General features: G+C 46.1%; 4 protein-coding genes across 8 annotated transcripts; 3 read left to right on the top strand and 1 right to left on the bottom strand.

Annotated features, from left to right (window-relative positions):
- The first annotated feature begins 1,622 nt into the window (after positions 1-1,622).
- Positions 1,623-4,227, top strand: LOC120819125 (serine protease 33). Its single transcript, XM_040176266.2, has 6 exons — positions 1,623-1,981; positions 2,124-2,236; positions 2,366-2,442; positions 2,633-2,904; positions 3,292-3,452; positions 3,563-4,227. The coding sequence occupies exons 1-6, from the start codon at positions 1,939-1,941 to the stop codon at positions 3,803-3,805; spliced, it is 909 nt and encodes a 302-aa protein (XP_040032200.2). The 5' UTR covers positions 1,623-1,938; the 3' UTR covers positions 3,806-4,227.
- A 127-nt stretch (positions 4,228-4,354) lies between these two features.
- Positions 4,355-9,786, bottom strand: mapk7 (mitogen-activated protein kinase 7). The gene is made up of 7 exons (XM_040176129.2): positions 9,669-9,786; positions 8,709-8,983; positions 8,453-8,618; positions 6,751-8,279; positions 5,549-6,645; positions 5,259-5,383; positions 4,355-4,678 (listed from the first exon to the last, which is right to left on the bottom strand). The coding sequence occupies exons 2-7, from the start codon at positions 8,977-8,979 to the stop codon at positions 4,531-4,533; spliced, it is 3,336 nt and encodes a 1,111-aa protein (XP_040032063.2). The 5' UTR covers positions 8,980-8,983; positions 9,669-9,786; the 3' UTR covers positions 4,355-4,530.
- Positions 9,381-11,650, top strand: vkorc1 (vitamin K epoxide reductase complex, subunit 1). Of its 3 annotated transcripts, none has more exons than XM_078103642.1 (4): positions 9,381-9,883; positions 10,329-10,733; positions 11,059-11,168; positions 11,320-11,650. In XM_078103642.1, the coding sequence occupies exons 2-4, from the start codon at positions 10,564-10,566 to the stop codon at positions 11,529-11,531; spliced, it is 492 nt and encodes a 163-aa protein (XP_077959768.1). In that variant the 5' UTR covers positions 9,381-9,883; positions 10,329-10,563; the 3' UTR covers positions 11,532-11,650. The 3 variants fall into 3 exon arrangements, with proteins under 3 accessions (XP_077959768.1, XP_077959769.1, XP_040032226.1); XM_078103643.1 differs by having other exon boundaries at positions 9,388-9,806; XM_040176292.2 differs by having other exon boundaries at positions 9,802-9,912.
- Positions 11,651-13,248: 1,598 nt separating this feature from the next.
- On the top strand, positions 13,249-25,842 carry LOC120819052 (uncharacterized). 3 transcript variants are annotated; one of them, XM_078103603.1, is made up of 29 exons: positions 13,249-13,384; positions 13,992-14,012; positions 14,773-14,935; positions 15,044-15,315; positions 15,409-15,557; positions 15,911-16,238; positions 16,360-16,425; positions 16,527-16,698; positions 16,794-17,050; positions 17,136-17,239; positions 17,363-17,672; positions 18,108-18,270; positions 18,379-18,650; positions 18,744-18,892; positions 19,246-19,573; positions 19,695-19,760; positions 19,863-20,034; positions 20,130-20,386; positions 20,472-20,575; positions 20,699-20,924; positions 21,361-21,523; positions 21,632-21,903; positions 21,997-22,145; positions 22,499-22,826; positions 22,948-23,013; positions 23,117-23,288; positions 23,384-23,640; positions 23,725-23,828; positions 23,952-25,842. In XM_078103603.1, exons 1-29 carry the CDS (start codon positions 13,330-13,332, stop codon positions 24,300-24,302), a joined length of 5,496 nt encoding a protein of 1,831 aa, XP_077959729.1. In that variant the 5' UTR covers positions 13,249-13,329; the 3' UTR covers positions 24,303-25,842. The 3 variants fall into 3 exon arrangements, with proteins under 3 accessions (XP_077959729.1, XP_077959731.1, XP_077959730.1); XM_078103605.1 differs by lacking the exon at positions 16,360-16,425 and having other exon boundaries at positions 15,911-16,181; XM_078103604.1 differs by lacking the exon at positions 22,948-23,013 and having other exon boundaries at positions 22,499-22,769.
- Positions 25,843-26,991: the final 1,149 nt, after the last annotated feature.

The raw sequence follows: 26,991 nt of genomic DNA, 5'->3' as shown, positions 1-26,991 counted from the left end.
TACGTGATCCCTATGTACTGAGTGCAATAATGTGTGTGTGTGTTTGTGTGTTTGTGCGTGTGCGGAGCGGCGCGTGCTTCTCTGCAAAGATTCATGTAGCTCCGGGACATGCATTTTTTTTAGTGCATCTTGTTAGTTCATTCCTGTCACCTCTCTCCCTCTCACTCTCTCTCTCTTTCTCTCTCTCTCGCCATCCCTTGCTTTTCCAGCGCTGGAGGGGGGATGGGGAAGGGGTGGTGGACGAGCCTGGGAGGGGAGGAGAAGGGGGAGGCGGTGGCGGTGGAGGCAGTCACCATGGTTACAATGCCACGACAAATATTCATCAAGTCGTTAAAATAAAAACAAAGTGGAGTGCATTATAATTGCTCTTACTGACTGGGTCCTATAATGTGTTCATGTATTATGAGTGAGAGGAGCACACTGCAATGGGCCTCACGCACAAAAAAATACACTGTTACTGATTATAAATAAAATCATCGGAGACATATGAGACACACTCACACACATTTCACCTCTTAGTGTGGAACCTTATTTTCCGATTACCTGTTTATGGGATTCCTAACAAGTATTTTGGCGAGTGTTTCCTTTCTCTTTGTCCCTCTCTCTCTCTCTCTCTTCCTCTACTGTTGTGTAGCCCGAGGCGATACTGTGATGTGTCCTCCCTCTGTCCCTCCCTCCCTCTCCCTCTCTCTCTGTCCCTGTCACCTTCAATTGCTCTGTGAAACTAGACACACTGCCTGGGGCAGGGAGGCAGGGAGGGAGGCAGGGAGGGAGGGAGGGAGGGAAAGGGAAGAGAGAAACAGACCGACAGCTTTATAGACGGACAGAAGAAATAAACATTTGGTGTCATGAGGAAATAAAAATAGGGTAACCACGGCCCAGATGTGTGGCCCACTCCGACATTATGTTAATGTTCACAACGCATGCCAAAAACACACACTTTGAATTAGCAATGGAAATAAGTGGGAGTATACATACATACACATTACATGTACACATCTAGCATATTTAAGGCTGACCTCTGACCTGCGTGATTTATAATGTGGCTTAGTAACCATGCTGCTTTATCTTGAACAGGTACCTGGAGCATTTCTGGACACTACAAACACCCGGTAAACTGCGCATAACGTCTGGTTTTATGATGCGTTTGTTCTCAACATTAAAACTAGAAACCAGGTAAAATTACATGATAAGATTAATCGGAATGTTCACATTTAAAAAGGTTATTTATTTTTTCATTATAATTTATATTTCTAGAACAGAGTTGATCCGCCGCATATGTAATATTGTTCTAATAATTAAAAGTAATGATAGTTCATAATATAGGTTTAACAACGCATCATATTGTTATACTCAGATCTGATTATACGCTGAACATGTCAAATACCAAATACATTTTATATTTCATCATAGGACCAAATAAATGTAATGCAACACGAAAACAGCTAAACATTAACATTAGTAACTCATCCGGGACAGAAACCAATGTTTCTACAGTCATCAAAAGAACGGAAAATGTTCTTTGCGTGTGATGAAATCAGAGAGAGCATCTGATTTGTCTGCGGTTGCGATCCATCATGTCCATTGGCTCAGGTGAATCCGGAGGGCGGGACAAGCGGTTTGATTGGGTGTAGTACTTTCAGAGAGCCACCGCCGTAATCAAGGCGTTTACCTGGATTTTACCTGGAAACTCACTCGGGAAGCCTGGATCCGCAGAGGGATTCGGGGAAACGTTTAGGAGATTGGTTTTGAATCTCCTGCACTGCTCCACTTTCAGTCGCAACAGAAGAAGAAGAAGAAGAAGAAGAAGAAGAAGTCACTCGGTGGATACAAAGTAACCGAGGGTTCCCCCCCCCCCCCCTAACTTCAGAGATATATCGTCTGGCTCCGATCCAGTAGGTCACCTCTCACAAACAGGATTTTTAGCGCGCAAACAAAATGTCGCCGATGTTACAGTTTTATGCCATTTGCTGCGCAACAGGTGAGTTCTCCGTGTCTCTCGTCGCTTTGTTCACCTGTTAACGCGCGCGCCGTGAACACGCACCCGCCTCCACGGACCCGCGGCTCCGCGCTGCACCGCTCACAGGTGGAGTTTTTGTTGTGTTTCCCCCCCCCAATTTTAGGTATTTTTGTTGCCTTCGCTCAACAATGCGGCCGACCGACGATAGCGACGAACAGGATTGTGGGGGGGCAGAACGCCAAAGAAGGGGCCTGGCCGTGGCAGGTGGACATACAGGTGGGCCCCGACAGGTGCCTCCCACTTGCCTCAGCTGAGTGCTAGTGGAGGTCTTGTTTACTTGCTGACCTGCTGAGAGAGGAATTTTCTCGTGATGCTGAGGTGACTCACTATTTTTCACCCCCCCAGTCAGGCGGTGGTCACATCTGTGGAGGTTCCATCATCACGGAGAGCTGGATCCTGTCAGCCGCTCATTGTTTCCCCAAGTAAGCGCGCGGTCTTCAGGCCATCTGGTTTCTTCTGTGGGAATCTGTTGTATTTTAACATCCTTCGATGATGGTGAAGATCAAAGCTAATTTAAGGAGAACCTCCAACACCGCCTTTTGGGGTTTTGCATTAGAAACCTCGCTTTCCGGTTCATCGGCCTCCATTTGTTGTCCTTCCGTCCTCTTCCAGTCCGGACGAGGTGACCTCTTACACCGTCTACGCCGGCCGCTACCAGCTGAACGGCGTCAACCGGCACCAGTCAACGCATGGCGTGAGCCGGGTGGTGATTCCGACCGACTACAGAGACCCTCAGCAGGGGAAGGACATGGCGCTGGTCCAGTTGACCGGCCCGGTAACCTGGTCCGATTACATCCAGCCGGTCTGCTTGCCCGCCGCTGGCACCCTGTTCCCGAGTGGCATGCAGTGCTACGTCACCGGCTGGGGGAACACGCGGGATAACGGTTTGGCTTTTTCAATTCTCTGAAGTTTCATGGATGGTCATTTTTTCCTCCGAATCTGGGACTCTCAAAGTATCATACAGTCAGAAATAAAGTTTGTATGAGTTCCTCAATTTCCCACAAGGGTTATGTATAGTTTTTCTGAAACCGATGAGTTATAGAAACCACTCCTTTACAATGGGTGATAAATATATGTTTATTGACCCTCAGTGGAATTCCACAGCCGGTAGTAAATGTAGTTCATTGCACATTTATTGCAGCGGCTCGCAACCGCACCATTATTATTATTATATTTCAACCATTATCATGAGATCGCAGCTCGATTTAACTTTTTTTAATTGTGGGAATAGACGTCATTCAAAGAAATCTCACTGCTTTTGTCCTTTCCAGTCCCTCTGGCAGGTGTCGGGACTCTGCAGGAGGTGGAAGTGCCAATCATCTCCCAGAGTTCGTGTCAGGACATGTACGGGACGAACCCGACCAAGGCAGTGGACATTCTGTACGACATGATCTGTGCTGGATTCGCGCAGGGCGGCAAGGATTCCTGCCAGGTGCTGTTGGATCAGCCGTCTTTGCGTACGACTTCTATACGGGACGTCACCGACCTGCATGGGAAAACCACTCGCATTGCAATCACGTGTTGTTGTTTTTCTCTCCCCAGGGCGATTCTGGGGGGCCTCTTGTCTGCCAGATGGTAAACGGCACCTGGGTGCAGGCCGGCGTGGTGAGCTTTGGACTGGGCTGTGCTCTCCCCAACCAGCCGGGCGTGTACGCCAGGGTGACCGCCTTCTCCAACTTCATCCTGGACACGGTGCCGGGGGTCCGGCTGTACGGCCGGGCTGATCGGCTCGGGGGCGGGGGGGCGGCCCTGCTGGCCGCTCTGCTGGTTCTGCTCCTGAGTTAGAACGCTGGACGCTAGAACGCGAGGAGAGCCAAATGAAGGATGAGCTTAAATAAATGTGTGACTTGTGTCCAAAGATATCCTGAAAAGTAGAATTAGAAAATTGTATCGAATGTGCAAATTAAGCCATATTTAACAAAATTTTTAGAACCATAACTTTGCATAATGAAATGAATCCAAATCACAAGCTAAATAAGTAAAGTTCTGTATTTGAAATAAAATGTTTATTTGATTCTTAAAATCAGTTCGGTCAACATCTGATGTTTTAGCTGTTTCATGTTGTTTAGGATCAAAGCTTCATTCAGATTCTTGTGTCCACCTCCAATGGAGCCACTTTTAACTGTAAGCACTTCAGCGGTTGCCTTTGAAACAACATCAATAACAAACTTGTATTGACCAATAAACCTTTTGTAATGTAAATTAAACATTTTGTTCTAATGTCTTTGTTTTAAATAAATTAAAAGTAATGTTGAAATGGCCTCCTAGAAGAACCAACATAATTAGGTTGATTATTTCAATCCTCATCCCAAAAAATCCAGTGGCAAAAACAGGTGATGACAGTTTTCTTTATTATAAAGAAAAGCGTGGCATGACGTAATGGTAAAAAAAGATGCCGTGGTAGTGCCTGTTTTAAAAAACTAAATCTACTCAACGTTTCCATGTTAACAACAGAAATCTAAGATTCACACAAATCCCAGAGCTGCCTTTTAAATTCCTGGCCGGGAATGTCAGGCATCCGGGGGAATGTTATCCGAGAGGATCATGGGAGAGCCGAGCTGCAACTCCTGCTGCAGCGACTCCAGATCGGCGGGCGTCATGCGGTGGACCTCGCTCCAATCAGACAACAGGGACGCCGAGAGGGGGGCCGAGTCGTAGCTGATGGAGAAGCAAAACGAAGGGTGCGTTAGGACGTCGCCATCGTTTGGACTCGCGTTTGAGCTTCACCGTGCGCGACGACGTCCGTGCCGAGTCTCACGCACGAAGGTTGTTTTCACCGAAAAATCTGAGTAGTTTTGGATGTGTACATATTTGCATCAGGTTTGGAAGCCAACATGCTACTTTTTATTAGAGGTCTTGTGAGTTGGCAGTAAACAGCAGCTTATCAGGGTCACAGCTCATAAAAACACACAAAGAACATTTACAACGTAGCCTACAATAAGGAGGCAGTTGTTGAATTAACCGTGGCCTTAAACGCCTTCAGAGGACAATGAAGTCTGATGTACGCCTGTGAGCACTTGGTGGATTTGCACGCGTCACAGAAATTACAGCGACCGGCCACGACATGAGAGCACTTGGATGGAAATGACTTGCGCTTACTGCTAGTTGGGACAAATCTGATGTGAGACCACCACAACGGACGCACACACAGATGTCCAATGACAACCAGATAATAGTCTGATATGAACGGGGATCTTTTATTTAGTAGAAGACGAGCGCGCGCTGTGAAAGCCTTTACCTGTCGCAGTGTTGCAGGTCTGTAATAGACTGGCTGAGGAAGTCATCCAGGTCGAAGCCCACGCCGTACCCGGCCCCGCAGCCTTTAGGGGTGACCGAGAACACCGGAGGCAGGACGTCCTCCACCTGACAGGGGACACGAAGGTAGAGAGGGGGGGCATGGGGTCAAGTGAGGCCAGGCAAGCAGAGCATGGTGACATTTAAGCCTGATATCTGTGTAAAAAAACAGAATATGAAGGTAATTCAGGTAACGTGCTGCCTGCAGAAAGCAATTGAACAAGGAGAGCACACCTGGGACTTTGAGAGCTGCAGTGTTACTGTGTGGATGTCGGGGGCAGTGGGGGGCCCCTGCTGTCCGGTATCTGTGAATCCTAAACTGGGATGAGGCTGGGAGGGGACCCCTAAAGACCCACACAGAGGGTGCACGGCCTGTGCTCCGGATTGCTCTCCTACGGAGGGACACAGCTTCTCCATGGAGCAGGGCGGCGGCGGCGCCGCCGAGGGGTCGTGGTGGGGGCTGTTCCGCCGCCCGACATTCCCGTTTGTCTCTCGGGCGGTTAATGCTGGTGCTTTAGTTAAAAAACTCTCCAGAGGGAGCAGATGCGACTGGGGTTGCGGGTTGGGCTGGTTTTGACCTTGAGCTTGGTGGTGGGGCTGGAGGAAGCTCGGCGGCGGCGGCGGCGGCGCCTGCGGCTTGCCGCCTGGCTGCGCTGGCCTCGTCTCCGCTCGGTTCCAGTTTCCCAAACAGTGGAAACCACCGTTGCTCTCGCTCTGAGGTTTGAGCGTGTTGTTCTCAACGAAGCCTCTGGGGACGGCCAGCATGTCCATCCCCCCGCTCACGGCCGCAACCACATCCGCTGCGGGCTTCCTCTGGCTCACGGGGAAGAGCAGCGGTGGTTGCTGGGTACTGGGAGGCGGGAACACGCCCTGCTGGTTAGGTTCAACTTCAGGGACTAACTGTTCGTGAGACCTGGCCTCCTTGCCCGTTGTGTGGTTCAGTGCCCCTGGAGTGTTATCACTGATGGCTACGCCACCCTGAGAGTTCACATTGGAGTCCTTATTCTTCGTCGCTCCATCGCTATCGGGGGTCGGCATTCGCTCACTCCGACAGTCCATCATCATTGTCCAACGTTGCAGAAGGCTCTTGTCGTTGTCGCTCAGCAGGACCCCGCCCAGCGAGTCCCCCTGTTTGCCCTCTCTTCTCGCCTTTTCCTTCATTTTCCTCTCCCGCTCTCTGGCTCGTTCCTGCCGCTTCCTTCTCTTCTCCTCTCTTTCTCGCTGACGCTCCTGTGCCGTGACAGGCCGGCGGAAATCTGGAACAGAAGACTGGGAGGACGATACGCCTCCCCCTGCGCCAGCGTCGGTGCCCAGCGCCGAAGTGCCTCCATCTGCAATGAGAACGCAAAACTGTGACGAAGGCCGTATAGAGGGTGAAATGACAATGAGACAAAGTAGATATGGGGGGGGGGGGGGGGGGGGGGCGGCAAACTCACCCCCCCTGGCTTTATTTCTGAGAGCTGATTTCAATAAAGCTGCTTTGAGTGCCGCTTTGGTATCCTCTGAAATGGCCCCTTCTTTCCTCGTTCCCTCGCCGGCACCTGGAGGCGGCCTGGCGTTCTTGGACAGTGACTGCGAAAGGGACTGAGACAGGGACTGGACCTGCGTCACGGAGAGACAAAGGGAAGGCACAGTGGCAGGCAGGGGTGCCATGCTCTGCGCCGGCGTGGCAGGGGTAGAGGCGGCGGCCTGGCTCATGGACCGGCTCTCGGCGGCTCGTCTCAGAGGAGCCGGAGTGCCGCTGAGCCGCTCCTGCACCTCGCCGTCTCGCATGCTTTCCAGGGAGGCATCCTGACTCGACACCGGCGTGGTCAGATCTATAGTCTCCGACTGGCCGCTGTCCGAGTTGGCGCTGGGCATGTCCACGTCGACCGGGCCGCTTTCGCTTTTAGAAAGAAGACGCAAGTTGTGGGTCACGTGAGGCGGGGCCCCCTCCAAGAGGGACGACGGCTTGTTAAAGCTCCGCATCTGATTCACAAACGCGTGGCTCCCTTCTGCCGGCGTGTGATCTTGTTGCCGTTGGGATTCCGCTTCGCTCATTTGCTGGTGCTTTGCCACAGGAACCAGTGTTGATTTGCTAAAGCTAACAGCGGAGGGCTGAGCATCACACTGGTTGCCGCTGTGCGCGGCGGCTCGGCCGGCGGCCCTCGCCAAGGGCCTGAACTGCAGCCGCTGACGACAGCCCTGTTTGTTCTGATGAAAGTCCTGGATCTCCATCAAGATCGCCTCTTTGATTTGATCCTTGTTCATCGGCAGCTTGTCGAATTCAAAGTCAAAAGCCGGCACGCAGATCGGCTCGTCGTCTTGGTCGTGATACTTGGACAGGTAAGGGTGCTCCAGCGCTTGCGTCACGGTGATTCTTTCGCGGGAGTCAAAGCGCAACATGGCAACCAGCAGGTCGAGAGCCTCCGCCTCCGCCTGCGGGTACAGTTTGGCCAAAGGCACAGCGGGCCGCGACGGAAGGCTCTGAACGTAGGAGCGCACTCGGTCGGCCCTGATGGTGCTGATCAACTTCTCGGGGGGAGTGCCCAGCACGCCCAGAATGAGCGTGAGCTGGTGGACGTAGTGCCTCCCGGGGAACAGCTGCTTTCGCCCCAACATTTCGGCAAAGATGCAGCCGACGGACCACAGGTCGATGGCCAGACTGTAGTGATTCAGAGACAGCAGGAGTTCGGGGGCGCGGTACCAACGGGTCGCCACGTATTCCGTCATGAAGGAATGAGACTCCTCCGGGTGGAGGCTCAGACCCCTGGCCATGCCGAAGTCGCCGATTTTTAGCTCGCAGTTCTCGTTCACCAACAGGTTGGAGGGTTTGAGGTCGCGGTGGATGACGTTGGCGGAGTGCACGTACTTGAGGCCGCGGAGGAGCTGGTACAGAAAGTAGCGTGTGTGTTCGGAGGTGAGCGTCTGGGATGAGTGTATGATCTGGTGCAGGTCACTCTCCATCAGGTCCAGCACCACGTACCTGCACATTTAAAAAAAAAAGTGAATCACGTCTTTTCGTCAAATGCGAATCCGAAAAGCTTCCAGACATTTACGTTATCAAGAAACACAGAGCTGCTCCCACGTTTCTAGCTTGAGGAAGAATCACGGGTCCAATTGGCCATCAAAGGTACCCTGACAATAAAAAGTACGCACACAGACTTGAAGGCGGAGTGAGGAAGGTTGGGCTGCAGGATGTCCTTGATGGCGATGATGTTGTCATGCTTGAAGTGCTTGAGGATCTTCAGCTCTCGCAGCGTGCGTTTCGCATTCGTCAAAACCTCAAACGCATTGGAGATCTTCTTAATCGCCACTTGCTGGCCTGTGAAATATAGATAAACCCAGATGAAAAAGAAACCAAAAAAAAAAAACACAACAAGACGTTGAGTCCTGAGTTATTCATCAACCCTACCATTGTCCCTTCTCCTGGCCGATGAAACGACGCCATAGGCGCCCGTGCCGATGGTCTCGATGACGTCGTACTCTTCTCCCACGTCGAACTTCACGTCCAGAGAGTGAGCTTTGAGCAGGGCCAGGTTCTTCGCGCTGGTGCTGGTGTCCGCTGTGCTTCCCGTCGCCTCGACCTCGCGCTGGTTCTCTCGGCTTTTGTCGGTGGCCATCCTTTCAGGCGACATGGTCACAGGTTGACCACTTTTTCCTTCTCCTCCCTCCTTAGTTGACATTTCTCTGTGAAGAATTAAAATGGTCAGGCCACTTTTAACAGCAGCGTTACAAATAACAGTTTTGAGAGTTACACCAGTGTCTGATGGCTTGTAAAAAGCAAAGTGTATTTGTTACACGTTGGCCCAATTGTTATTATATGCAAAGAATTGAGGAATATAAGAGCTTCCTGTATCTTCATATTGCTGAAAGTCAGTAATTAGAGTAATCAAGCAATCAAAACTGCCAAACAATCCAACAAAATATGATGATAGTAAGCGTTTATTTTGGCTTTGGGCTGTTAGCTTCCAAAAAAGAAGCAGCTAACTCGGATGCAACTTGAGTGGATTAGTGTAATTAGTGTGGTAAAATAACCCTGCGGTCACAGTATTAAGAGTGTCGTAAATCAGGGCCCTTCCGGCTCAGGTGCCATAAGACCGCAGCTCTCCATCGCTGCGGGCCGCTTGCGCGTGGAGAGAAAACGCGTTTTGTCGCAACATTGTTTCTGCGCTTCACTCGCGACGAGCTAACGTATGTAGTGACGTTACGGGGACGCAGCCGTGCCCGCTTTCTGGCGCAGGGGCGTGGCCTTTGTTACCTGGAGCCGCGGCTTTCCGTGAGCGTAAACCGTTAATAACACACCTATTTGTGACCATGAAAACAGACAGGACGTCACGGAGACGCGTTTCTGCGTGACGGACCGGACTCTCACCTCGGGAGACACACACAACATCCGTTATCGTGTTTTCTTTTCGTCCCGTGGTGGCACTGCTGTCTGTCCCTTGTGTTTGTCTGCCGCTTCCTTGTGTACTTCCGTGTTGGGTTCGTGACGTGTGGACGGACCAACCAGGTGAGGCGACATGCGAAAGATCGTCCAATAGGAGAAGAGAACGCGATGGAAGGCGGGACATTACGGCAGACAGTAGGGTCTCTGTTTTTTTGTTGGATTTTTTCGGGTGGGTGTGACGCCGTTTTCCAAAATCTATTAATCTTAGGGGGGATCATATTGGGACAAAAATACCTGCAGTTAAACCTAAGTATGTAGTATGGTGGATTTAGCTAACAACTAGTAAAGTACAGCACGGATGTGGGTATAGATGATGACCCTAAAGCCTAAAAGTACCATAATTGCTACAACTAAACTGGAGCACATATATTGGTCAAACCGGAAAGTAGTTTCCGATTTGGCCAAACATAATTTTACACAATTCACCAGAAGAAATTGCAATGACCTAAATTGAGAGATGGATTAGATGTTGCATGTCTATAAAGTAGCCTGATGAAATGTTTATTCTTTCTGTTCGTTACTTTTGTTAGTTATTAGAATTATTATTTTCACAGTACTGACTGAGCCTAATCCCACTGGTCATAGATTCCTGTGAAGGACAGACGGACTGAAGTCCGCGGTAAACAAATAGAAGAATCCCCCTGTGGCTCCAGCAGCTGTACCCAGCCGTCCAATGAAAAGCCGTGACCAAAAATCTCCGCACCAATCAGAAGAGAGACCTGGGTTTTTAACACGTCGCCGGAGTTTAGTGAAGTTTGCCTGGAAACGAAGCCTCCTTTTTGTGCTTGTTGTTGTTTTTCAAACCTACGGGTAAATAAACATGGCGATGCCGACGTGGGAGAGAAAAGCGCGCACATTCCTCTGCGTTTTGGGTTTGTTTTTGTCTGCTTACGCGCTGCACGTCGAGCTGTCCCGAGAGAGGAACCCGGATTACAGGGCGATGTGCGACCTGGGGGAGTCCGTGAGCTGCTCCAAGGTCTTCACCTCCAGGTGGCTTTCTTCATTTCTTCCTCATCTCCGCGCCTGCGCTGGAGGCCAGAATCGCGAGACCTCGTCTTATCAGCTTTAGTGATTTCGTGATTGTTAAATCTTTTGCATGATTTGCCCGGTCTGCTTGTGAAGTCCCCCCCCCCCCCTCCCTCCCTTTATTGCCACGTGTTAAAATCCTTAGGAAGGCTTTTTGTGAGAATATCGAGTCAATAATACTTGTTTCGACATGTTCTGTTTTGATTAAATCGTCTGCATGCCAGATTCTTTTTTCGACAGATCCAACCCGTCCCAGTGATTCATTCAGAGCGGTTTCTTTCTTCTGTAGATGGGGACGAGGTTTCGGCTTGGTCCAGTTCTTTGTGGCCAAAGACAGCCTCCTGAACCAGCCCAACAGTGTGCTTGGCCTCCTGTTTTACACTCTGCAGATGGGCCTGGGTCAGTCTGTCACTTACATCATCAAGTGCCATCCGTTTATGTCTATGTTGATATTCATTAAGTTAAGCATATCAACCATGCATGATTCCCCAGATGTTACCTAAATAATCAGTTTCACCAAACGACTGCACTCTTTTGTCTTTTGTTGCAGGACTTTCTCTCTCCAAAAAAGCAGCAGCGCTCTTGGTGCTCTTCTCCTGGGTGTCCGTGGCCGGCTCGCTCTACCTCGCATCTATCCTGGCCTTTGTTCTGGGGGACTTCTGCATGGTCTGCGTGTCAACATACCTGGTCAACTTTGCGTTGCTCTTCACCAACCTGAGACGTAGGACGGCAGTGGAAGGGATGAAGGAGAAGGCTGGATAGAAAGTGCAGTACAATTGGAAAAGCCAGTTCTCTCTCACAGTTTTTTGTGTTTTTTTTGCATTGCAGGAGAAACAGTAGATAAGATGATTTAAATTAAATAAAATAGCTTTGTAGAGGAATGTGTATTTGTGATGCTGATTACACGTCTGTACACATGAATACTACCTCATGCCGATACTCAGTCTAACCAGAGGAGGGAGCCACATGTGTGGTCTTATCATGGTAAATGTGGACATTTGATGGATATAGATTTTTAAATAATAGAAAGCGGAAGTATTTGCATTACACAAATAAGAAAAGCAAACTTGGTATAATAGATTAAATATACAACACCATGGCTACATTGAAGTTTGACCTGACGCAATTTTAAACTAATCACCAGAATGAATTACAATGAAGACCTAAAATAAGGTTTTGACATAAAGCCACGGGGCAAGATAAAATACACATTTGAGGTAATTAAGCTGGATGAATAAATCCTTTTTAAAAATGATATAATCATTTTTTTTGTACTTAACAGGTGTCATCTGTACTTAAATCCACATTGATTGGATGTCACAGTCACACGGCCAGCCGGGGGCCGACTGTTTGTTGCCCTGCTGAGATTTGATTGGCTTCAAGCTAAGGAGGCGTGACCTTGTTCGCAAAAAGGTGTTTCTTATTGTTTCTCTTGAGGAAGGTTGAAACTGAAAAATACGTTGATTATCTACCGCAACAACATTCTAATGTCCGTCCCTTCGATGAAAGACTAACACAAATCAGCTCCCCATATATATATAAAGGCTAGCATATAAGATACATTCAGGGTATTCTGAAGTAGAATTTCAAAATATGATAAGATGAATAAGATTTTTTCCCTGAAAATCCACATTACAGAAAGGACCTGCCCCAACATTACCAGCCCATGTAGATGTGGTTTTATTTAAATGTCCTTACTAGTAGCACACTGCCAGGAAAAACATCCTTTGTTTCTGTGTCAGCTGCCAGAAGGTGTTTCACAATATGCCCTGTAAAGTCCCGTTGAATGCTGTGACGTATTCCTCAGTCAAACCAAATATTTGAGAGGTGTACAGCCAGACAGAAATATTTAAGCAGCTATTTTCAGAGTTCCTCATTCCAGTTGGATTTTCATTGTGTCATCGCAGAGCTTTCTCATCGGTTCTTGAAATCCTTTTCTTTGCAGTTTTGCTTCCGTGTAGACAGAAATGAAGCTGAACCGCCCCTCTATCCCAACAAAACACATAACTTTCGTTTGAGAGTCATCTTTATCAATGGTGAATGATGCCAGCAGATTGTGTTGTGGGTTTAGAATATACAAATTATTGTTGTAATTACTATTAATTATATTATGGATTACTCAGCACCTTAAATTAAATTGATATTTTCTGTAGATGTGCCTCAGCAGCTTGATTATTATCAGCATGTTAAAGCCGGTTGGGTTAGACAGCAGTGCCATAATAAGATAAGGTTTCTGAAATGTCACGTTTCTCGTCACATGAAACATGTTCCAGTGCTGGCTGTCAAATGTGTTTACGAATGTGTTTCTATAATCTGGCTGTAAATTATTTAATGAACTATCTCCATCGGAGAAATTCGGACAGCACAGCCGTGTAGGCATGACATAACATTACATAACACCAATGTAGTCTTGCACACAAAAAGCAGACCAAAGGATCAGAGGAACTATACAATTCTAAGAAGTTCTGGGAAGCGGCTCGGGGGAGGGACATAGCTCACGACAGGTGACCGGTGACCGACTATAAAGGCTGACAAACCAGAACGGTGCAGTAATCACAAAATGACTTTGAAGGAGTGGATCGGTCTCTTGACGGTGGCCAGCCTTTTATGGGCAGGTAAGTCACACTAAAATCAGATTAACGTCTTTTTTTTAACTGTGAGTTCTGGAAAAAAAATTGAAATAGAAGGGTAGGCCAATAAGTACAAATATATCAACCTCACATTTTGACGGTTTCAATAGGAAAAGGTACAGTTTGTATTCTAACTAACGAATATCTAGAGATGAACATAATTATGACATGACATTAAGGAAATAAAGGATACATTCTAATGCTGTTGTGGATTCAAAGTCCTGGGATTGAGTCTGTGGCAAACTGTTGAATGTAGGAAACCTGTGACCCTTTGCTAATCACTTCACTGACTTATGTTTGATAAAAAAAAGCCTGTCTATGTTTCATTAATTCACCAACCTTCACTTAAGAACAGCAATGGGATTTTTATAACCTGGGAACCAACTATATATTCTTAAGATTGAGGTATGTAGGATGTACGAAGCATGGGTACATGATTTACCAAAGCCTCACGGATTATAATCTTTAACAGATCAGAGATCAGTTAGTGGTTGTTTTTTTGCAACATGTAAACAGAATATAGGCTGTTTCTATTCTTTTGTAACTTTATTTGTATATTGATATTAACCCAATTGTGGTGTCTCTTTCCCAGAATCACATGCTCAGCTTGGTGGTAAGTTTTTAACATTATGAGATCCAATTGATGTCTGCATTACATATTGTATCTGCATTTCAGAGAGTTTTCAAAGTAGATTTGCCTGTTAAGCTGAAGTAGATGTATTAACTGTATAAGCACATTGCAGGTGTAACTGTCCCGCAGTGTTCGGTTATTTCCTCATAGGGTTAAATATTTAACAACCACAGATCCAAAGGTGACGAAGTAAACATACTGAGGAAAAGGATTCTACTAGATGATATTTATTTAAACATTTAACCAACATAAATTCAAATCAAAAGCAGGTAATAACTACTAATAAAATACCGTCAAACACACAACAGAGAATGTCAAAAAAGAGTTGAATTTAATCAATACGATTTAATGAAAAGTAACCTGGGGAGGTTTAGTAAAAGAGGAAACTAACACCAACAAAAAGGTAATCTACCTAATCAATGCTACCAAAATAAAGAAAGACGACACAGAAACAAAATGTAACAAAACAAAACAGCAGCGGCTTCCAGTCCCAGCTAGGACTCCTTAAAGCTGAGGGAAAAAACACAACGAGCTCGACGATTGTCGAGCCTGGAACCAAAACGGAAAGGACAAGCATGATGACAGCAGCTCTATAATGTGCAGATTTATGTCTCATGGGTGAACCAGGAAGTAGGAGGTACCAAAGCCTGCTTGAACCTACACTAGCTCAGGAGGGAAATTTCCTCGCTGGCTACGCAATGACCAATTTTACGTTTGATTTCTCTACTAATCTGTTTTCCAGTATGTGGCATCCCTCCGCTGAACACCAGGATAGTTGGAGGTGAAGACGCTCCAGCTGGAAGTTGGCCCTGGCAGGTCAGCCTGCAGAAAGATGGCCGCCATATTTGTGGTGGTTCCCTCATCAACAAAGAGTGGGTGATGTCTGCTGCTCACTGCTTCTCCAGGTGGGTCACTTTGATATTCTACAGGAAACAACCTCCAGTCTTCGTCTTTTGTGTTGGACTTCTAGTCCATTTTCTCTAACAATCCCATTTCTGTCATTTGTACTGCAGCGTCAGTACGTCTGGATGGCAGGTTTCGCTCGGCCGTCAGAACCTGCAGGGCGTGAACCCAAACGAAGTGTCCATAAATGTTGCCAGTATCATTTTGCATCCTCAATATAACATGGGGAGCAGATACAACAACGACATTTCTCTACTAAGACTCTCCTCACCAGTACAATTCACAAACTACATCAGACCCGTGTGTCTGGCAGCCAGTGACAGTGTGTTTAACAACGGTACTGGTAGCTGGGTCACCGGCTGGGGCGCCGTCAGGGAGGGAGGTGAGTCTGCTGGTTGCTGACTAGGAGTTATTTTCAAATGTCTTATGAACAGGAGATGGATGCGTGAGTTGTCTCTCCTCTTGTTGGTCTCAGTGTCGTTGCCGTCCCCTGGAACCCTTCAAGAAGTGCAGGTGCCGGTTGTGGGAAACAGACAGTGCTACTGTCTCAATGTCAAACTCGGTACTGTCACAGACAACATGATCTGTGCTGGTGTTCTGGCAGGAGGCAAAGACTCTTGTCAGGTATGCTGCTTTATTGAATCCGTCACTTTTTGGTGAATGTGTTTAGGATTTTCTGAAGTCTCCTCTCCATCTCCACCAGTGTTGGGCAAGTTACTGAGAATTAGTAATTAGTTACAGTTACTAGTTACTCTAAAAAAAAGGTAATTCATTTACTTACCAGTTACTGTAAATCAATAGTAATTAGTTACTCGGGAAAGTAACTTTTAAGTTACTTTTATGTCTGCTTTTTAAATGTAATGAATATGAATAGTGCTTAACAGTCAAACACAATAAACATATTTTTTAGACCTATTTATTGTAATCAATGTGGATTACGGTAAATACAGTAATAATCCACACACTGATCTCCACAGGGCGACTCAGGAGGTCCAATGGTGAACAAGAAGGGCTCCGTCTGGGTCCAGTCTGGAATTGTTAGTTTTGGTGAAGGCTGCGCTCGGCCCAATCTGCCGGGAGTTTACACCAGAGTGTCCAGGTACCAGTCCTGGATCGACTCCCAAATCAGCTCTGATAAGCCGGGCTTCGTCCAGTTCACCTCCAGTGGTCTGGATGCTGACAGCAGCTACACCTGTCCTGGTCTGCCACCTCCCGTTACACCAGCTACTACGACCACTAGCACTATTAGTACTGCAGGAACAAACAAAACTACAGATCCAGCATCCACAGCATCAAGTGCAACATGTAAGTATCCTGACAGCAACGATGTGTATATTTTAGTTGTTTAACGTCAGCCAGTTCTTGGTAATATATCTGTTTGCTATGATTATTTTCTGATTCTCACACACCTGTCCTGCTCCACCAGCTCCATCAACAACTACATCAATTACAAGACCAAGTGCTACTGCCCAAATTGTTACTAATCCTTCTAGTGAGTGTCCTGAAAAAATGCTTTATTCAACTATTTGAGCTTTATTTGTAAAGCCTTCCCCTATCAATCACCCATGTCCGCCCCCCCCCATTCTTTCACAGCACCGGTGTGTGGTAGAGCTCCATTGAACAGTCGTGCTGTAGGGGACAGTGGGGTCGTACCTGGGGGGACTTGGCCTTGGATGGTTCGTCTCCATAAAAATGGGCTTTACGCTTGTGGAGGAACCTTAATCACGAGAACAGTTGTTCTCACGTCTGCCCAGTGCTTCTCTTCGTAAGTGCAAATAGATCTTTTTTTACCGTTAAATGTTCATCAAAACATTAAGGAGTGAAATAATAGAATTGGTGTCCCTTTTTCCTCCTTTACAGCTCCAATCCAGACGCCAGTGAGTGGACAGCGTTTCTTGGCAGGAGTCTTGTGAACGTTTCTGGAGAGTTTGAGATTTCCCTTGGCATTGTGAACATCACCGTGAGCCAATTGGCGGGTTCTAATATTGGTCTGCTGCATCTTATCGAGCCAGTCAGCTACAAAGATAACATCCAGCCTGTGTGTATGGATGTTGCCGCTTCCAGGACCTTCCCCATTGGAAGTCAATGCTGGGTGGCAGGCTGGGAGAAGAGCACAGGTAAGGGTTTATCAAGCTTTTATATGTGTTGCTAACTTGAATGGCAGGATCCATCTTATCTAATAAGATTTTCTTTTTTTTATAGCCGCAGTTAGCTCAGTCCTTCGAGATCTCGAAACTCAGGTGGCAAGTTGTGGGAATGTTTCTGATTCAGAAAACATTTGCACTGTTACAATCAACCTTCAACAGGTAAAGATGTTCCTTCAGTAGTAGTATTTCTAAAATGATTTTGCCTTTTCCCCAATGCAGAGGTTTTCCCATTAGGAGATCTCTGACCTCACTGATGATGAATCATATGTTCTATATCTGCAGGAGGATCAGGGCGGCCCGTTGCTGTGCAAGTCCGGCTCATCCTGGTTTCAGGTGGCAGTCGTAACGATAAGTGGAACTAAATCTGTCCGCGCTGATGTTCAGGTCTTTGCCAAAGCTTCAAGATTCGGGTCCTTCCTAAGGGCGACGGTTGGCGACATCCCGTCTTCTGCAGAAGATGCAACAGGGAATTCAACGGCAGCAACAATGAATTCAACGGCAGCAACAGGGAATTCAACGGCAGCAACAGGGAATTCAGCGGCAGCAACAGGGAATTCAACGGCAGCACCTGGGAATGTGACGGCTGCAACAAGTAACGCAGAAAGTTTCTCAATTTCCCTTTTGCTGTCTTTTGCTGTGCCCATGACCTCAGTGTTTCTGTTATCGGGACTTTAAGTCTCTTGTCTCACAGATGTTTTTAAGGTTCATTACTGCCCTCTTCCCAAACTCTCTAAAATTCATTTACCACGTTCAGGTCATTTGTCAGTCACTTCCAAGGTTATATTTGTGTAACAAAAGCGTAGCATAGCGGTGCTTTGGGTGGTCCATTTGTCACTCACCCCCATTCTGTTTGACATGTGGAGGAATTCTATGCTAATTCTATGCTCAGCTAAATATTCATGGGTGAATCAGGAAGTAGGAGGTACCAAAGCCTGCTTGAACCTACACTAGCTCAGGAGGGAAATTTCCTCGCTGGCTACGCAATGACCAATTTTACATCTGATTTCTCTACTAATCTGTTTTCCAGTATGTGGCATCCCTCTGCTGAACACCAGGATAGTTGGAGGTGAAGACGCTCCAGCTGGAAGTTGGCCCTGGCAGGTCAGCCTGCAGAAAGATGGCGGCCATATTTGTGGTGGTTCCCTCATCAACAAAGAGTGGGTGATGTCTGCTGCTCACTGCTTCTCCAGGTGGGTCACTTTGACATTCTACAGGAAACAACCTCCAGTTTTCGTCTTTTGCGTTGGACTTCTAGTCGATTTTCTCTAACAATCCCATTTCTGTCATTTGTACTGCAGCGTCAGTACGTCTGGATGGCAGGTTTCGCTCGGCCGCCAGAACCTGCAGGGCGCGAACCCAAACGAAGTGTCCATAAATGTTGCCAGTATCATTTTGCATCCTCAATATAACATGGGGAGCAGATACAACAACGACATTTCTCTACTAAGACTCTCCTCACCAGTACAATTCACAAACTACATCAGACCCGTGTGTCTGGCAGCCAGTGACAGTGTGTTTAACAACGGTACTGGTAGCTGGGTCACTGGCTGGGGCGCCGTCAGGGAGGGAGGTGAGTCTGCTGGTTGCTGACTAGGAGTTATTTTTAAATGTCTTATGAACAGGAGATGGATGCGTGAGTTGTCTCTCCTTTTAATGGTCTCAGTGTCGTTGCCGTCCCCTGGAACCCTTCAAGAAGTGCAGGTGCCGGTTGTGGGAAACAGACAGTGCTACTGTCTCAATGTCAAACTCGGTACTGTCACAGACAACATGATCTGTGCTGGTGTTCTGGCAGGAGGCAAAGACTCTTGTCAGGTATGCTGCTTTATTGAATCCGTCACTTTTTGGTGAATGTGTTTAGGATTTTCTGAAGTCTCCTCTCCATCTCCACCAGTGTTGGGCAAGTTACTGAGAATTAGTAATTAGTTACAGTTACTAGTTACTCTAAAAAAAAGGTAATTCATTTACTTACCAGTTACTGTAAATCAATAGTAATTAGTTACTCGGGAAAGTAACTTTTAAGTTACTTTTATGTCTGCTTTTTAAATGTAATGAATATGAATAGTGCTTAACAGTCAAACACAATAAACATATTTTTTAGACCTATTTATTGTAATCAATGTGGATTACAGTAAATACAGTAATAATCCACACACTGATCTCCACAGGGCGACTCAGGAGGTCCAATGGTGAACAAGAAGGGCTCCGTCTGGGTCCAGTCTGGAATTGTTAGTTTTGGTAAAGGCTGCGCTCGGCCCAATCTGCCGGGAGTTTACACCAGAGTGTCCAGGTACCAGTCCTGGATCGACTCCCAAATCAGCTCTGATAAGCCGGGCTTTGTCCAGTTCACCTCCAGTGGTCTGGATGCTGATAGCAGCTACACCTGTCCTGGTCTGCCACCTCCCATTACACCAGCTACTACGGCCACTAGCACTATTAGTACTGCAGGTACAAACAAAACTACAGATCCAGCATCCACAGCATCAAGCACAACATGTAAGTATCCTGACAGCAACGATGTGTATATTGTAGTTGTTTAACGTCAGCCAGTTCTTGGTAATATATCTGTTTGCTATGATTATTTTCTGATTCTCACACACCTGTCCTGCTCCACCAGCTCCATCAACAACTACATCAATTACAAGACCAAGTGCTACTGCCCAAATTGTTACTAATCCTTCTAGTGAGTGTCCTGAAAAAATGCTTTATTCAACTATTTGAGCTTTATTCATAAAGCCTTCCCCTATCAATCACCCATGTCCGCCCCCCCCCCATTCTTTCACAGCACCGGTGTGTGGTAGAGCTCCATTGAACAGTCGTGCTGTAGGGGACAGTGGGGTCGTACCTGGGGGGACTTGGCCTTGGATGGTTCGTCTCCATAAAAATGGGCTTTACGCTTGTGGAGGAACCTTAATCACGAGAACAGTTGTTCTCACGTCTGCCCAGTGCTTCTCTTCGTAAGTGCAAATAGATCTTTTTTTACCGTTAAATGTTCATCAAAACATTAAGGAGTGAAATAATAGAATTGGTGTCCCTTTTTCCTCCTTTACAGCTCCAATCCAAACGCCAGTGAGTGGACAGCGTTTCTTGGCAGGAGTCTTGTGAACGTTTCTGGAGAGTTTGAGATTTCCCTTGGCATTGTGAACATCACCGTGAGCCAATTGGCGGGTTCTAATATTGGTCTGCTGCATCTTATCGAGCCAGTCAGCTACAAAGATAACATCCAGCCTGTGTGTATGGATGTTGCCGCTTCCAGGACCTTCCCCATTGGAAGTCAATGCTGGGTGGCAGGCTGGGAGAAGAGCACAGGTAAGGGTTTATCAAGCTTTTATATGTGTTGCTAACTTGAATGGCAGGATCCATCTTATCTAATAAGATTTTCTTTTTTTTATAGCCGCAGTTAGCTCAGTCCTTCGAGATCTCGAAACTCAGGTGGCAAGTTGTGGGAATGTTTCTGATTCAGAAAACATTTGCACTGTTACAATCAACCTTCAACAGGTAAAGATGTTCCTTCAGTAGTAGTATTTCTAAAATGATTTTGCCTTTTCCCCAATGCAGAGGTTTTCCCATTAGGAGATCTCTGACCTCACTGATGATGAATCATATGTTCTATATCTGCAGGAGGATCAGGGCGGCCCGTTGCTGTGCAAGTCCGGCTCATCCTGGTTTCAGGTGGCAGTCGTAACGATTAGTGGAACTAAATCTGTCCGCGCTGATGTTCAGGTCTTTGCCAAAGCTTCAAGATTCGGGTCCTTCCTAAGGGCGACGGTTGGCGACATCCCGTCTCCTGCAGAAGATGCAACAGGGAATTCAACGGCAGCACCTGGGAATGTGACGGCTGCAACAAGTAACGCAGAAAGTTTCTCAACTTCCCTTTTGCTGTCTTTTGCTGTGCCCATGACCTCAGTGTTTCTGTTATCGGGACTTTAAGTCTCTTGTCTCACAGATGTTTTTAAGGTTCATTACTGCCCTCTTCCCAAACTCTCTAAAATTCATTTACCACGTTCAGGTCATTTGTCAGTCACTTCCAAGGTTATATTTGTGTAACAAAAGCGTAGCATAGCGGTGCTTTGGGTGGTCCATTTGTCACTCACCCCCCATTCTGTTTGACACGTGGAGGAATTCTATGCTAATTCTATGCTCAGCTAAATATTCATGGGTGAATCAGGAAGTAGGAGGTACCAAAGCCTGCTTGAACCTACACTAGCTCAGGAGGGAAATTTCCTCGCTGGCTACGCAATGACCAATTTTACATCTGATTTCTCTACTAATCTGTTTTCCAGTATGTGGCATCCCTCCGCTGAACACCAGGATAGTTGGAGGTGAAGACGCTCCAGCTGGAAGTTGGCCCTGGCAGGTCAGCCTGCAGAAAGATGGCCGCCATATTTGTGGTGGTTCCCTCATCAACAAAGAGTGGGTGATGTCTGCTGCTCACTGCTTCTCCAGGTGGGTCATTTTGACATTCTACAGGAAACAACCTCCAGTCTTCGTCTTTTGTGTTGGACTTCTAGTCCATTTTCTCTAACAATCCCATTTCTGTCATTTGTACTGCAGCGTCAGTACGTCTGGATGGCAGGTTTCGCTCGGCCGTCAGAACCTGCAGGGCGTGAACCCAAACGAAGTGTCCATAAATGTTGCCAGTATCATTTTGCATCCCCAATATAACATGGGGGGCAGATTCAACAACGACATTTCTCTACTCAGACTCTCCTCACCAGTACAATTCACAAACTACATCAGACCCGTGTGTCTGGCAGCCAGTGACAGTGTGTTTAACAACGGTACTGGTAGCTGGGTCACTGGCTGGGGCGCCGTCAGGGAGGGAGGTGAGTCTGCTGGTTGCTGACTAGGAGTTATTTTCAAATGTCTTATGAACAGGAGATGGATGCGTGAGTTGTCTCTCCTCTTGTTGGTCTCAGTGTCGTTGCCGTCCCCTGGAACCCTTCAAGAAGTGCAGGTGCCGGTTGTGGGAAACAGACAGTGCTACTGTCTCAATGTCAAACTCGGTACTGTCACAGACAACATGATCTGTGCTGGTGTTCTGGCAGGAGGCAAAGACTCTTGTCAGGTATGCTGCTTTATTGAATCCGTCACTTTTTGGTGAATGTGTTTAGGATTTTCTGAAGTCTCCTCTCCATCTCCACCAGTGTTGGGCAAGTTACTGAGAATTAGTAATTAGTTACAGTTACTAGTTACTCTAAAAAAAAGGTAATTCATTTACTTACCAGTTACTGTAAATCAATAGTAATTAGTTACTCGGGAAAGTAACTTTTAAGTTACTTTTATGTCTGCTTTTTAAATGTAATGAATATGAATAGTGCTTAACAGTCAAACACAATAAACATATTTTTTAGACCTATTTATTGTAATCAATGTGGATTACAGTAAATACAGTAATAATCCACACACTGATCTCCACAGGGCGACTCAGGAGGTCCAATGGTGAACAAGAAGGGCTCCGTCTGGGTCCAGTCTGGAATTGTTAGTTTTGGTGAAGGCTGCGCTCGGCCCAATCTGCCGGGAGTCTACACCAGAGTGTCCAGGTACCAGTCCTGGATCGACTCCCAAATCAGCTCTGATAAGCCGGGCTTCGTCCAGTTCACCTCCAGTGGGCTGGATGCTGACAGCAGCTACACCTGTCCTGGTCTGCCACCTCCCGTTACACCAGCTACTACGACCACTAGCACTATTAGTACTGCAGGTACAAACAAAACTACAGATCCAGCATCCACAGCATCAAGCACAACATGTAAGTATCCTGACAGCAACGATGTGTATATTGTAGTTGTTTAACGTCAGCCAGTTCTTGGTAATATATCTGTTTGCTATGATTATTTTCTGATTCTCACACACCTGTCCTGCTCCACCAGCTCCATCAACAACTACATCAATTACAAGACCAAGTGCTACTGCCCAAATTGTTACTAATCCTTCTAGTAAGTGTCCTGAAAAAATGCTTTATTCAACTATTTGAGCTTTATTCATAAAGCCTTCCCCTATCAATCACCCATGTCCGCCCCCCCCCCCATTCTTTCACAGCACCGGTGTGTGGTAGAGCTCCATTGAACAGTCGTGCTGTAGGGGACAGTGGGGTCGTACCTGGGGGGACTTGGCCCTGGATGGTTCGTCTCCATAAAAATGGGCTTTACGCTTGTGGAGGAACCTTAATCACGAGAACAGTTGTTCTCACGTCTGCCCAGTGCTTCTCTTCGTAAGTGCAAATAGATCTTTTTTTACCGTTAAATGTTCATCAAAACATTAAGGAGTGAAATAATAGAATTGGTGTCCCTTTTTCCTCCTTTACAGCTCCAATCCAAACGCCAGTGAGTGGACAGCGTTTCTTGGCAGGAGTCTTGTGAACGTTTCTGGAGAGTTTGAGATTTCCCTTGGCATTGTGAACATCACCGTGAGCCAATTGGCGGGTTCTAATATTGGTCTGCTGCATCTCATCGAGCCAGTCAGCTACAAAGATAACATCCAGCCTGTGTGTATGGATGTTGCCGCTTCCAGGACCTTCCCCATTGGAAGTCAATGCTGGGTGGCAGGCTGGGAGAAGAGCACAGGTAAGGGTTTATCAAGCTTTTATATGTGTTGCTAACTTGAATGGCAGGATCCATCTTATCTAATAAGATTTTCTTTTTTTATAGCCGCAGTTAGCTCAGTCCTTCGAGATCTCGAAACTCAGGTGGCAAGTTGTGGGAATGTTTCTGATTCAGAAAACATTTGCACTGTTACAATCAACCTTCAACAGGTAAAGATGTTCCTTCAGTAGTAGTATTTCTAAAATGATTTTGCCTTTTCCCCAATGCAGAGGTTTTCCCATTAGGAGATCTCTGACCTCACTGATGATGAATCATATGTTCTATATCTGCAGGAGGATCAGGGCGGCCCGTTGCTGTGCAAGTCCGGCTCATCCTGGTTTCAGGTGGCAGTCGTAACGATAAGTGGAACTAAATCTGTCCGCGCTGATGTTCAGGTCTTTGCCAAAGCTTCAAGATTCGGGTCCTTCCTAAGGGCGACGGTTACCGACATCCCGTCTCCTGCAGAAGATGCAACAGGGAATTCAGCTGCAGCAACAATGAATTCAACGGCAGCAACAGGGAATTCAGCGGCAGCAACAGGGAATGTGACGGCTGCAACAAGTAACGCAGAAAGTTTCTCAATTTCCCTTTTGCTGTCTTTCGCTGTGCCCATGACCTCAGTGTTTCGGTTATCGGGACTTTAAGTCTGTTGTCTCACAGATGTTTTTAAGGTTCATTACTGCTCTCTTCCCAAACTCTCTAAAATTCATTTACCACGTTAAGGTCATTTGTCAGTCACTTCCCGGTGGGTTTCGGGGCAGAGGATGTTGTATGTGTACAGACTGTAAAGTCCTCTGAGGCAAATTTGTAATTTGCGATTATGGGCTATACAAAATAAAATGAATTGGAAATGAATTGAATTAACAAAAGCGTAGCATAGTGGTGCTTTGGGTGGTTCACTCACCCCCATTCTGTTTGACACGTGGAGGAATTCTATGCTAATTCTATGCTAAGCTAAATATTCATTAAGAACAACATTGTAACAATGACAACAACATTCAGTAATTGCCATTAATCAAGAATGAATTTCAAAATGTGCCAATAATTAGTTTTTTTATCGACGTCACACGTCAAATGTGCCCGCTTTTTGATGTGTGACGTTTAACGTTACATGTAAATGTAATATAACCATTAAAAACGTATCTATTTCAGATTATAAAACCAGACAGGTTGTCACAGAGATGTGTTTCTGCGTGATGGACCAGACTCTCACCTCGTGAAACACACACAACATCTGTAATTGTGGGGTTTTTTTTCATCCCGTGGTGGCACTGCTGTCTCTTGTGTTTGTCTGCCGCTTCCTTGTGTACTTCCGTGTTGGGTTTAAGTGGCGTGAGGACCGACCAACCAGGTGAGGCCACATTCGAAAGGTCGTCTAATAGGAGAAGAGAGCATGATGGAGGGCGAGACAATACGGCAGACAGTAGGGATTTTTTTGGGGTGGGGATGACGCCGTTTTTCTGGAATTTATTGATGTTACGGGGATCATATTGGGACAAAAATACCTGCAGTCAAACCTAAGCATGTAGTCTTCCGCCGCAAACTAAAGACACACCTCTTCAGACTCTACCTCGACTAAAGACTAACAAATTGTAGCACTTAAATTGTACTTGTAACGTCACTCATCTATAGCAAATTGTAAATTGCCTTATTTGAGGAAATTGCACTTTCTTGTTTCTTGTTCTCCTGAGTTTGTACCCTATGGTTGAATGCACTTATTGTACGTCACTTTGGATAAAAGCGTCCCCTAAATGACATGTAATGTAATGTAAATGTAATGTAGTATGGAAGATTTAACTAACAACTAAAGTACAGCACAAACTAATACAATGTATTTGACCATACGGGGGGTGGGGGAGTGGACTCTACGGCCGACCAGGTTGAAGAGGAACCACCGCGGCTCGGACCGATGTGGCGGGAGCGCGTGACTAAAGACGGAAATGAGTGACTGTCACGCTCAATGCGTGACACTTGAGAGCCCTGAAGTCGCCTAATTGCTGCAACTAAACTGGAGCACATATATTGGTCAAACAGGAAACTAGATTCTGATACACAATTCATCAGAATTAATTACAATAAAGACCTAAAATAAGATTTTGAAACCGAGCCCCTGGGCAAGACTAGATACACATTTCAGGTAATTAAGCAGGAGGAATAGATAATAAAAAATGATGATATAATGCATTTTTTGTTCTTAACAGGTGTCTTCTATACTTAAATCCACATTCATTGGATTTCACAGACGCATGGCCAGCCAGGGGCCGATTATTTGTTGCCCTGCTGAGATTTGATTGGCTTAATGCTAAAGAGGATTGACCTTGTTTGCAGGAAGGTTTTGGTTATTGTATTGTTTCTTTTGAGGAAGTTTGGAACTGAAAATTATGTTGATTATCGCCAACGTCAACCATTTTAATTTCTGTCACTGTGTGACAAAAATTAATATTTTTACAAAAATTAATATTTTTGTCACACATATGTATATATATGTTCCCATGTATTATAACGACTAGTAAATAAGACTAATAGACTAGTAAATTAGACTAGTAAACATATTAAAACTATTTTTCCTCAAAATCCAGATTAAAGAAGGACCTACCCCATGGTTACCTGCCTATTTAGATGTGGTTTCAATTTTTGAATTTCCTCACTAGTAGTTATTGTTTCTCTTGAGGAAGGTTGAAACTGAAAAATACGTTGATTATCGACCGCAACAACATTCTAATGTCCGTCCCTTCGATGAAAGACTTGAGATTAAACAGTTTCAACACAACGCTGCTCCCTATATACATAAAGGCTAGCACACAAGATACATACAGGGTATTCTGAAGTAGAATTTTAAAATATGAAGATATTGTCCCTCAAAATCCAGATTAAAGAAAGGACCAACCCCGACATTACCAGCCCATGTAGATTTAGTGGTTTGAATTAAATGTCCTCACTAGTAGCACACTGCCAGGACAAACATCCTGTGTTTCTGTGTTTCTGTGTCTGCTGCCAGAAGGTGTCACAATATGCCCTTTAAAGTCCCGTTGAATGCTGTGACGTATTCCTCAGTCAAACCAAATATTTGAGAGGTGTACAGCCAGACAGAAATATTTAAGCAGCTAATTTCAGAGTTCCTCATTCCAGTTGGATTTTCATAGTGTACTGTTACTGATGTCATTTCATAATTCTTATCAGCTCTTGAAATATATTTCTTTGTATTTACACTGAAAGACAACAACGGTAGTTATCAGTGAAGAGTCGCAGTGCGGCGGCGCTGATTCATTGATGGTCATTGAACGACCGGCGTCTTCAACATTTTTGCTTCCGCGTTGACAAAAATGCAGCTGA

The sequence above is a fragment of the Gasterosteus aculeatus genome, chromosome 5, assembly GCF_964276395.1.
Source record: "Gasterosteus aculeatus chromosome 5, fGasAcu3.hap1.1, whole genome shotgun sequence".
Lineage (NCBI taxonomy): Eukaryota > Metazoa > Chordata > Actinopteri > Perciformes > Gasterosteidae > Gasterosteus > Gasterosteus aculeatus.
This window is presented reverse-complemented; position numbering and strand designations above follow the sequence as displayed.

Excerpts from the sequence above, each read along its gene's own strand:
- vkorc1 (XM_078103642.1), top strand. The coding sequence starts at position 10,564 with ATGGCGATGCCGACGTGGGAGAGAAAAGCGCGCACATTCCTCTGCGTT. Across the intron at positions 10,734-11,058 it reads TCCAAGGTCTTCACCTCCAG|ATGGGGACGAGGTTTCGGCT; the intron begins GTGGCTTTCTTC and ends TTTCTTCTGTAG. Across the intron at positions 11,169-11,319 it reads CACTCTGCAGATGGGCCTGG|GACTTTCTCTCTCCAAAAAA; the intron begins GTCAGTCTGTCA and ends CTTTTGTTGCAG.
- mapk7 (XM_040176129.2), bottom strand. The coding sequence starts at position 8,979 with ATGTCAACTAAGGAGGGAGGAGAAGGAAAAAGTGGTCAACCTGTGACC. Across the intron at positions 8,280-8,452 it reads CACTCCGCCTTCAAGTCTGT|GTACGTGGTGCTGGACCTGA; the intron begins GTGCGTACTTTT and ends TTAAATGTGCAG. Across the intron at positions 4,679-5,258 it reads GACCTGCAACACTGCGACAG|CTACGACTCGGCCCCCCTCT; the intron begins GTAAAGGCTTTC and ends CTTCTCCATCAG.
- LOC120819052 (XM_078103603.1), top strand. The coding sequence starts at position 13,330 with ATGACTTTGAAGGAGTGGATCGGTCTCTTGACGGTGGCCAGCCTTTTA. Across the intron at positions 17,673-18,107 it reads GAATGTGACGGCTGCAACAA|TATGTGGCATCCCTCTGCTG; the intron begins GTAACGCAGAAA and ends TCTGTTTTCCAG. Across the intron at positions 22,827-22,947 it reads CACAGCATCAAGCACAACAT|CTCCATCAACAACTACATCA; the intron begins GTAAGTATCCTG and ends CTGCTCCACCAG.
- LOC120819125 (XM_040176266.2), top strand. The coding sequence starts at position 1,939 with ATGTCGCCGATGTTACAGTTTTATGCCATTTGCTGCGCAACAG. Across the intron at positions 1,982-2,123 it reads TGCCATTTGCTGCGCAACAG|GTATTTTTGTTGCCTTCGCT; the intron begins GTGAGTTCTCCG and ends CCCCAATTTTAG. Across the intron at positions 2,237-2,365 it reads CGTGGCAGGTGGACATACAG|TCAGGCGGTGGTCACATCTG; the intron begins GTGGGCCCCGAC and ends TCACCCCCCCAG.